This window comes from Rhyacophila brunnea, unplaced genomic scaffold (genome assembly GCF_057557595.1).
Source record: "Rhyacophila brunnea isolate RB1 unplaced genomic scaffold, BYU_Rbru_1.0 scaffold_5, whole genome shotgun sequence".
Classification (NCBI taxonomy): domain Eukaryota; kingdom Metazoa; phylum Arthropoda; class Insecta; order Trichoptera; family Rhyacophilidae; genus Rhyacophila; species Rhyacophila brunnea.
The window spans coordinates 37,099,769-37,111,787 of NW_028233170.1; the positions used below are offsets into that span (position 1 = coordinate 37,099,769).

Genomic DNA, 12,019 nt, shown 5'->3' on the forward strand with positions numbered 1-12,019 from the left:
GTCCCTTGTTAGTCATGTAAATTCAGTCAAAGCACAATTATTAATTCCATTGCGACCTAAGTTTTGGGTAGGTAACTTACATTCCCTGTCATAAGAATATACTGATGCTTTACACAATGTCAAATCGAAACATAAGGTCCCGTGATACGCCCTATTAATACCGGGTGTAGTGCGAGGCGATGTGGCTTGGTGGGCCATTAACTTCAATGCCAGAAGAATATGTCCTTACCTCTACCTAGGTTATAGAGTTTGGTAAAATGGTTTGTAAACAAATATAAAACAAAATATTTATTACCTATCCTATTTTCGTTATGATTTGAAAGCCAAATTAGAAAAATCTTAAATATTGATTTATGTAGGAAATTCACTCTAGCTGTTAACAGTCTCTTGTTGTATCTCTATCTTCTGAGAAGGTGTCCAGTTGTCAACAAATTGCTTCCGTTCTCTACGCGCTGTTTTTTGCTTTTTTAAGTGAATGGTTTGTTGAATCAATTCTACATACTTTCGATAACTCAATTAAGTTAACTAAAAGACAGATTAAAAACAAATGGTATGGCCGACTAGTAGGATAACCCAGTTTTTGTTAATTTTATATTCCCTAGTGATGACTCTCAACTAAATACCTACTACTTTTTACTACCTAATTACTTTGAAATGAATTTTAAATTGACTAAACTGACTTGACAATCAAAATCCAAATATTATTGATATCAGCATTTTAAATACTTATGTATGTTACAATAATAAGTAGATACATACCTACACGGAGGTAGGTATATCAAACATTGCCATGTTTACTGTTTTTCAAATACAATAAAAATACGTAGGTACTTATGTTCCTACTGTTTTTGCTATTTATTATATCAACTAGGTACCATATAATTTATCATTGTATAAGTTATATTCGTAATGTGGTATAGATTCTTATAGTTTCTTACCAAATAATTGTGTATAAAATGTAAAAAAAAAAAGTATGCTGTATTATGTGATATAGGTCTTCTTCTTTCACCCTGTCACGACCCAGCGTTAGGGCATAAGGCAAGTACAAGTTCGCGCCACTTCCCTCGATCCATCGCCAACTCTTGCGCCTCCCGCCATTCCAGACCTGCAGAAGTGTCGCACTCTTTGGCGGCATCCGGAACACATCTCTCAGCCATGTAAAACGTCTCTTCGTGATTACGTCAATCACCGAAGGCTGCTGTGTCTGCTCACGAATATAAAAAAAATTAAGAATAAATAACGAATTGCTCTGTGGACAGTATTTGGTACTGTTCGGTTATACGGAATACAGCGGAAAACGCATTTTGAAAATAGCCGATAATTGGATTATTTGTTAGTTTGGGTTAGTTTAGGTTAGGTTAGGTTAACCTAACAAATAATCCAGTTTATCGGCTATTTTCAAAATGTGTTTTCCGCTGTAGGTATTCCGTATAACCGAACAGTAACCAGTATTTTATACTGTATTTGAAATTAAACAGATATATAACGGAATATTCTTAGTAACTGTAGGTACAGGGGATAGAAAAGTCGTGATGCTTTTAATTTCATTTTATTACAGTGCACTTAAAAGATTTATTTTACAGTTAGAGCGGCACTTGTGACAAAGTTTTTGAAACAAACGACTACTCTGCAACAAAAGAATGTTGCGGCCACAGTCGGTCTATTCTTTCAACCTTTTTTGGAAGGCTGAGATAATAATAGTAAGCCATAGTTTAAGGCGATTATGTTATTTTAACTAGAAAGAATTGTCATAATACGTTTGATAACAAGCCGAAATTGCTTTGTCAATATATTGTTTTCAATTACTTTGTGTCTACTTAATTTTTAAACTGAAATCGATAGACAGACTTCTGGGCGAGGGTAAGTCTGATTGACAATTTGAAAACTGATTTATTGTAATTGTGGTGACATTGTGCTCACATAGTTTTATGACTTATACAAAGTTAAATAAATGTACTTCCATCACCAGTTACATCTTTATGTTTATATTGCAAGCTCCTAAGATACTATCCGTGGCTTTATTCAACCGACTTTCTCTTAAGCCTCAATGACATTGAGCTACTTCTACGAGTTGCCTGTTGGCGAATTTACAATCTGCCTGTAAAGTCGCCAAGTGTCATCATCGAACAAGCTAACAAGCAGATTGTAAACAATCCACCGAGAACAATTGAAAGCCGGTCAACTTTACACGCTACACGCCGGCGTGTGGGCCTACTGCGTGTGCGCAGTAGAGCGATGGTAGCAACCTCCCGGTAAAAAAACATTATTCGGCAAGCATTTTACGTTCATTTACGTTCCACTTCATAGTGCTAGAGTCCGATAAAAGTAAACAACAACACAATATTATGATTTCAACTCGCCAGCTTGTGTATATTATTATCTATGCTTTTTTACGTATACTTATTATCTATTGTCTATGATCTGCAACTACGTTCTGTCAAAATAGTCGCTGGCCTGTGGCTTCTCAGCGAATGGAAAGTTTTGTGTGTCATAATCAGAATCGCAGTAGCTGAATCGCCCGCTTTTAAATTTTATTCGCCAACAAACAGCTTGTAAAGTAGCTCAATGTCATTGACGCATTAGATATGCTTACATACTGCAGTCTGCAATTTAGAAGAGATCCTTTAGCTACGTTTTTTCGACTTATACGAGGTATAAAATGAGAACTCTGCCATCCTAGGCAGTGTTGACCTGCATGTCCCTGATAACTATCTTAGAAATTAATAGAGAGCATCAGTTGCTTATTCTCCCAAGGTGCAGAACCAACCTGCCACTGGTAATTCCAATTGGGAGGGTGATAACTATGTTCAACCAAATTGCTTCGGGTGTTGATATATTCCACTTACGTAAGGGTGAGTTATGTGGACGCTATTTTATAAATTCTTAAAATAGGGCCTCCTTAACAAACTCGGTGTAGGTAGGTACTTCTTTGATCATCTATAAATGTATAATTGTATTGTCACTGCTTTTGTATGTTTATATTGTGTTCTCTTTTTTATTTTCATTTTTATTGCATTTATCGCTTTGTTATTTTGTTATTTTATTACTTTTTTCTTCTTTATGATAAAGTTTTATGTCATGTAGTGAAAGTCTTAAACTTATAATTTGCAATGTCCACAATATGCTAAAAATTAATAAATTGAATTGAATTGAATTAGATACCGTGGTGTACCCTCTACACCTCTCTACCTCTATAATCTAAGGGTGTACCTAATGAAAACTAAGCGCCCTCAATGAACAGTAACTAGTTCTATAGACGCTCAGATTATGTAAGACGTAAGTAGGATTTCCATATTATTTGAGGATGATAAAAAGCATGTCCAGAAACTTGTACGTATGCAGTTCGCCGTATCACACTTCACCGTGAAATATTGTATCAGAAATATATGGCCGTATATTAAAGACCGTCCAACCTCTTTGGGTCGTATAGTACTGACATAAAATTCATGTTTAGATAAAACACGGTTCTTGTTGCTTTACAGGAAGCCAGCAGCCAACAAATTTAATAATTTAATAATAGCCGATAAACTAGATTATTTGTTAGGTTATGTTAGGTTTTCATTCTTGAATTCATGAATTGGTACCAGTGACGTCCCTAGACAAAATGCCGCCCCCATGCAATGCCAAAATGCCGCCACATTTTTTATACAGTACCTTTTAACATCCTTTTATGACTCCAATATCTAAGAAGTGTGTTGTATGGATACATTACTAACAAGATATATACCACTAAATCTAATTTAAATACCATCTCTGATACAATAGATTATATTGTGAGTCTACAGTTTTATATAGGTACATTTAGAAATACACTTGACATTTTCCAAAACTCACGAGTGACTGGTAAATATATTTGGATAAACTTTAAATTAGGTATGCACGGGACATTGTTGTTCACCAAGAGCGTGACATCCAAAGACAACGTAAGTAAACTAGACATCGCGGACCCGACAAAAAAATCCTGTTAAAACTTTTATAGTAGATACCTAATTAATACAGTTTGTTTCCAAACAGTGAGCTGATTTTTTTAATGGAAAGATATTTCCGTTGTTACTAAGTTTAGGTACCGATTTCCATATTATATGCTTAATGATTCTCCTCGATTTGCCGCTCTTTGGGTAACTGCCGCCCCCAAGCGACGATCAATCTGCCTACCCCCACGGGACGTCACTGATTGGTACATTACGGTTATACCGGACACAGTCGGGTGACACGCCGGGCCACAGATCATTGATAATGAAAAGTTGATTTTTTTAATATAAAGTTGTTATGGTGATTAATAATTACTTCTTGAATTTGCCACCCGTCGAATAACTACCACCCCTATGCAGCGTATAGTCAACCTGCTCCCACGGGAAATCACTGGTAATGAACCTCATCTGAATGGAGGTTATTTTAGCATCATTAACATTATATTTTACGATGAATGACTGTTGGCCCTTTCTTTGGACGTCTGGACCGAACACACATTGAAAAAAAATATTAGTTTTGCCAGGCGTGGGATATGAACGTACACTTAATAATTGCATGGTTTCAGAAACGGGCACTCTGGTCCTACTCAAAGAGATTATAATAATATTATTAAGCACAACTCCACCACTAATTAAAAATTTAATATAGATATTGATTTAAATGGTAAGTAGGTAGGTACCTATCCAAGAATATTTTTTAGTACCTACCTACCTATTATTGATTAAACTGACAACAAAAAATTTTGAGGTAGGTATTGTAAATTAACAACCTATATAATAATAAGTATTATGTACTTACTTAGATATAAGTGTTAATAATTAGAAGTCATAATGTAAAGCAATTTTAGTCTTTGTTTTGAAGAAGAAAAATATTGACACACCTACCTACATACAAAACTTACTTGTCCAGTGCATGTCGAATTAATGTATAACCAATATTATCTATTTACTTAGGTAATACAGTTACCTACCATACCAGTATATTCAATAGGTATAACAGGCAATAAATTATTTATTTATTATATTCACTACATATCAAGTTTTTTTGTGATATTATGATGCCTTTGAATAAATTAATAACAAATACTTTTCTACTACAATCTACATAGTAATAATAAATACTTAACTTAGTTTATTCTCTACAATGGCATTGTCTTTGATAGTAGATAGATACCTATCATTCATTTCAAATGACATGAAAAAAATAATATGTTCTTGAATGAAAGTGTATTTTATTGTCATAAAACAATGAATGGCAATGTTAAGATAGGTCGTTTATTTTTTAAACAATATCCATGCTAAAATTTTTATATGTTTTCTAATTGATTTAAAGTCAAATTAAAAAGCAATATTTATTGTTTTCTATAGTACCTACATATTATAATGTAGGTGTTTGATCAATTAAAAGGTATCCGAAAGATATTTTTTTTTAAATATAAAAATAAATAAATATTAGTGGATACAATACATGTATGATTCATATTTTAGTACCTAGCTACCTATTTTCTGTAGGATGGAACTTATTTTTGTTAAATAGAATTTAAATTTTAGGATTAAAAAATAATAGGTATCTAATATATTTAAAATACAATTAGTTTAAGTATAATAAAATAATAATACAAAGTACGAATCAATTAATAGAAAAATCTGACGTTAGATGGCACTGTATGTACTGCTAACTTATTTTAGAGCTAAAATAAGGCCAACATACTCGAGAGGTTATAGGTAGGTATCTACACAATACTAGCAATACAATCTTTTTTTGATACCTATTAAATATTAAATATTGCTTGCTTATCTATTAATTGTACGTAGGTTCCAATCTAACTACTCACTGTGTAGGTATTATTATCAACATCAGCCTGAATCTATCCACTGCTAGATGAAGGCCTCTTCGAGCTGCTTCCACTTCTCTCGGTCCTGTGCATTGCGTTGCTACGTACTTCCGCAGAACTTTATCATTTCATCGATCCAGCAGCCTCTAGGTCTACTTTGCCGACGTTTTGTACTTCTTGGATACCACTGGATGACTAGATTTGTCCAGCGATTGTCTCTTCTTTTAGTTATGTGTCCAGCCAATCTGCATTTAAGCCTTTTAATAAACTCTATTACATCGCAAACCCTTGTCTGCTTCCTAATCCACTCATTCCTCTTTTATATTATACCTACATATATTAATAGATTTAATATACCTGTATAGTACATAGGTAGATATTTAGGTATTAACTTCACTGAGTGCTGGCAATATTCACACTTCCTTCACACACCTTTCTGTCAGTACGGTACATTATAAGTACATAGGTAGGTACCCTTATTTATTTAAATTTCAATAACATTATCATGGTAATAAATTGGATGTAATCAATGGTTGGTAGGTTGTATTGATTGTGTTCCCTAGTTGTACCTACGTACATAATATGGACATAATGGTTACTTCATAATTAACGGTAGTTTATTAACAAGTTTATTACTCAGTTAAAAGCATCTTGTTTTTTGTTATTTTAAATCATATTTAAATGTTAAATGTCCCTCGTCTGATCAGAGTTCTATACCTACGTACCCCATAAATTAAAAATATAATAGTTCTCAGTATTTTAAAATATTGTCGCGTCTGCTTGCTTTGAAACCTGTCTATTCCCCACACAATACGACATAGCTCTTGTTATTATTATAGGTACAAGGCAATTTTAAAAGCAGATTATCCCACTTTAATCACCCTAATAAAATGACCACTCTTTTCTCAGAACTGCACTCCTTGGCATAGCAGACGCAGCCTCATGTATACGCCGAAACAAACGTATTCAATTTTTAGTGCGATAAAGGGAGAGAGTAAAAATAAGGCTTTAGTCGAATCGAAGGTGGGGTGAAATAAAGCATTGTCCGTGATTGGTTGAAGAGAAAATAGTAACCGCCCCCTGAAATGTCGAGTTATCGCCGTGCAGTGAGGTCACCTCATCAGTCGTGCGCCTGAGTTCGCCCAGACATATCCACACCTAAACTACTCCTGTTGTCTATAACTTGCAGTGTTATTACGTTTTTCGTGAATATTTGGACTTTGTTGTTTTTTCGCCAAATATAAAAAAAATAAACAATATTAAATATTTTACCAAAAAGTGAAACGTGAATAAAGTACTTACAATGTCAGTAATGAGTCATCATGGTTATCCGTTCGGATACCCTTCCGCAATGGAAGTTCCAAGACCCAGTGGTTCTCCGCAGCCCGAAGGCCATATCAAGCGCCCAATGAATGCCTTTATGGTATGGTCTCGCCTGCAGCGTAGACAAATCGCGAAGGACAACCCGAAAATGCACAATTCCGAAATCTCCAAACGTCTTGGTGCAGAATGGAAACTTCTCTCAGAAATGCAAAAGCGGCCTTTCATCGACGAAGCCAAGAGACTTCGCGCTATGCACATGAAAGAACATCCCGACTACAAGTACAGACCGCGAAGGAAGCCCAAAGTGTCAATGGGAAGCGGCATGAGTAACGGAATGTGCGCGGCCCCACCACCAGGAGGATTCGCAGGGTTTCCTTTGCCTTACTTTGCTGGACCAGGAGGGATGGGTTCTCTTGACGGAATGAACTACTCTTCGATTCCTCACTACTTTGGATCAGCTTTTGACCCTGTTCACCTTGCAAAGTTGGTCTCGCCAAACGAGCCGCCAGCGCCGCAGAGTCCAAGTTCTTCAGCTCCCGCCGTAGTGAGTTCCTTCTACTCTTCACTTTACCCTCAAAACAAGCCCCCGTTTCCACTATTCATGCGACGTAGTGCTTCTCCGCCCAGAGATCTAGGACCTTTGGACCAACTACACAGGCCGGTGCCAGTTATTTATTAAATGAGTCAATTTCAGTGCATCGTTCATCTCGAACGTATAAATTTTAGTTAGTATAATTATTTATCTGTGAAAATTATATGAAAAAACAATATTAATTGTCTTGTTAATTTTATTGTGGTCGATTTGCCAAACGGGTCTTTGTCCGTTGTGCGAACGATGTTATAATTGATCTCACTTTCTCACGTCGTTTATAAAGGTGACAAAAGATTCCAGTATTTAATAATAAGTCAAAAGAGAATAGATTTAAATATCTATTAACATAAACGCTTTATTATTTTATTACATTCATTACTTGTGACATATCAGTGTATTTTGTAAAATAATTTTGTGATTAATTCGGTTATTACTTATTTTGAACTTGAACCTGGAAAATTTCAAGCCATGTTTATTCTTCAAATCTGTTCAAAATTATTTTTAAGACATGGTATTAATTCCTATACTACTTACATAAATGATTCTGTAAATATTAAAAAAATACCATGTCATTGGCGTGACTATTATTAAACATTCATTATGCAAGTATTCTGATAATATTAATCTTGTCCAATAGGTGATATAAGATAGAATCTAGAATAAGTGTACCTATATATTTATTTATATTTTGACTTGTGTTTATAACTGTTATAATATTATTATAAGTATCTACGAAAGTGGCATTTATTAAATATGTGTATGTCTGTATATATTAGTGATAGAATCGAAGTCGATAAATATTATTAGTTATTGTAACTGTGTATAATATTTAACCATTACTGTCTATGACTGTTTTGTTGAAATAAACGAATAATTTTCGTAACATAATCTATCTTTTAATTAATTTTTGATAACCACCATTCTCTCACATGCTACTATGTATTTTGTAACAGTTTTTTTATTTGTACGCGAGGCCTAAAACGCAGGTAGACATTTCACTCAGCGACATAAGAATACCGGTTGGTGTCCGCATTACGGTATATGTGTACAAACAAATATTGCAATCGATTAAAAAACATTATTGTGCATTCCAAGGTATTTATATCTAAAATGAATATATAGTAAAAAATATTATCTAACAGATTATTAAATCAATAAGAAATATGCCCGTTTTGACGGATAACAAAGTTTTAATTTGTGATTTAAATTTAATCTATACTAGTAACTTTTAGAAACAATTTATCATGTTGGTCTTTTGCTGAGAATAAATATACAAATATACCTGCATAGTATTTTAGGTATTGTTAAAGGAAAAAATGGTAAAAGTCAGTTTACTGGAAGCTAGTCGGGAGCAGCTGCGATTTTAGCAAAGTTCTTAAATTAAAGAATGATAACCTAACCTAACAAAAATAATCCTGTATAATTTTAGACTAGTATTTTCAAAATTTGGCTGGCTTCCAATAGATAAGAACCGAAAAAATAAAATTATGGATCATTTGACACATTACCATTGATGAATATAACATCAATGCACATTACTGAACCAGATCCATAATAGATATTTTTTTAGTATGTAGATATTAACACATGCTTCATGGATGGTCAAAACTCAAAAGGTAGGTAATAAATTAAGTATGATAATTTATCATAGTTCAAAACACGGTAATATTAATTTATTTTTCTAACTACCTACTCTCAAATAAATTACGCTGGATTTTCGACAACGAAGACATTTTAAGTTGTGAATCGTTTGAATTTCATTGTTGAAATTACATAGGTTTTATACTCACAGAATTACTTACCCTTAGCATTTTTTAAATTATAATTTATTTCATATACCTACCTAAGTAATTGGAATTATAGCAAGATTTCATGAGGAATTTTACAACATTTTCTGTTCATCAAAAAATAAAAGCGATATACGCCAGTGTATTAATAAAATATTGGGACGCGAAATGAGTCTCGAAAGGGAAATTAAGATAGAATATTTAAAAAATATATATATATTATAGGATTATGTGACTATTATGATAATATCCTAATCTAAAAGGGCAAAGTCAAATGGCGCTATGACTCGGCAAATTAACGCAAACCTTGGAATTTTGCTTGCGATTTTCTTTACCGCAGATGAAATTATACATTCGTCATATGATTGGATAGGGGGGGGGGGCTTAAGATATTTCAAACTAGTCAAACAATTGTTAAATTATATCAAATCCTTGTAGAAAGATATTACCCAAACCATAATAAAATCTCTAAAACTAACATAAAATGGCTCCCATAACACAATCCGCACTTTTACATTTAAAAAAATCATTGATATAATTCACTGTCATCTTTAATAATAGTTTTTATTTTTTTTTATCGTGGGGCTTCTCAAAATCAGTCAGTGCATCGGGCATCCATATCCGTTAATCCGCCCCTGTCTGATTTCCATTTTTTTTAAATTTCATTGTCATGACACTGAAACCTACTTAGGGCTTTAGGTTTTTCCATTGATTTTACAATCCAAAGTAAACCAGGTAGGTACCTCCCGAATAAGTTTTTTTAACGAGTTATTATTTTACAAGTTTAAGGGATGCTAGAAGATAGAATGATGAATGCTAGAAAACCAAAATAGTCCTTAGTTTGATGTGATAATAATAAATAATACTTATGTCATTTGTTGAAGAAAATATGTAATGATTAAAAAATAATGCAAGATATGCGTTCACAGTTTGGAGTGATATTAGCCACCTCTTCAATACTTTAATTAATAATCTCTATGGCCCGTGTCCAAACAGACTTTGAAAAAACAACATATAAATTTTTCAAAAATGGGATTCGAATCTGCCAAACGACGATCATTGAAGCAAATACTTATGTTGTTCAATCACAGGCGCTGTATAATAAAATTAATTGCATTATTACTATTACCGAAATCTTATAAATTAGTCTTAAATCCTTGTCAAAAATAAGTAGGTAGGTACCTCCATTGCTCCATTATTAATTTATTCCTCGTTCTCTTTCTCTATTGAATACGATTATACTTCTGTATGATGCTGTGTGTAGGCACTGAGGTGGAATTATTACGGAGCCCAGGTATAGGTACCTACGCACAATGCGTTTTCAGCACAATTGCCTTTGCGTAAAATAGCCCAGGTAGCTAGACCACAAGGCAAAGTGAAAATGTGACCAATCGACCGGTGTAAGAATACGATATATAGAATTTGCCTGGGCCACATTGTCCCGCGGGCCGGAGCGAGGGATAAAAACGCCAAGGCGAAAGGCAACAAAGGAAACCCTTTTTAGCAGCGGGCGGGGGCGGCTATCCGCCCAAAGAGCTACCGTCGGATAGGCGTATTACGCCAGACGAGCCGAGCCGATTCCGATTTCTGGGAGACGATACCTACGTCAAAATCATAAATTTTTTCTTTGAAGCTTAATTTTATTTACAATATTAGATTCTTAAATGTATAACTTAATAATAAAAATATGTGAACAAAATGATAAGCTGTTACTAAAACAATAAATTAATTTAAAAAAGCTTGACAAACAATGTTAGGTCACAATCATGTTCTGTTGTTGTTTATGTAATTGTTTCACTTCGACTACTACACTACGGCTTCACTACAACATTGTCATTAGGTTAGTGTTATGTTATGTATGTATGTAAGTATACATACCTACATATTATTATATTATATACATACTTATAAACTTGATTGGAGAAATTTTACATTAAGTACTTAGTTAATTTGTTGCAAAGTTCACACAACCTTCTTGTCTTCCATCTTCCAATAATGAAAATGAAATTCATGATTCAATTTAAAAAAAAAATACCTACTTTCTGACCAAAAAATTAAATATCTTGGTATACGTTTTATAACTTTGCACTATATATACAAAAATATTTTTTACATATTATATTATCTATTTATTTATTTATTACTACATAAGTATTATATCAATGCAAGTGAATATCATTTAATTTAATTTTATGCGAGGTAATCAGGCAAAGCGGGGTATCAGTGTGGTAAAAAGTGCAAAAAGTGCAAAGTTATAAAAGTATCTCTACCATCTCTACCATTAGGTTATCCGGTCGACTTTTTCGATTCATCAATAGTACTGTTAACTGTATATGAAAGTGTTTACCTATTATATTATATCCGCAAAATGTGTGCAAAATAAAAATAAATTAAGTAAGTTTAGGTATGATAAAATAAATATTACTACTGTATCCATGTGTTAGGGAAAAGGGGAACGAGTCGAATCAATTCCACGCAATTTGTATTTTCAAAATCATAAAAAATCACATT

General features: G+C 33.4%; 1 protein-coding gene across 1 annotated transcript; it reads left to right on the forward strand.

The window, feature by feature from the left end:
- The first annotated feature begins 6,943 nt into the window (after positions 1-6,943).
- On the forward strand, positions 6,944-8,601 carry LOC147066361 (SOX domain-containing protein dichaete-like). Its single transcript, XM_085955446.1, has one exon. The coding sequence runs from the start codon at positions 7,110-7,112 to the stop codon at positions 7,806-7,808; it is 699 nt and encodes a 232-aa protein (XP_085811572.1). The 5' UTR covers positions 6,944-7,109; the 3' UTR covers positions 7,809-8,601.
- Positions 8,602-12,019: the final 3,418 nt, after the last annotated feature.

Bases quoted from the DNA above. Each gene is read 5' to 3' on its own strand.
- LOC147066361 (XM_085955446.1), top strand. From the start codon at position 7,110: ATGTCAGTAATGAGTCATCATGGTTATCCGTTCGGATACCCTTCCGCA.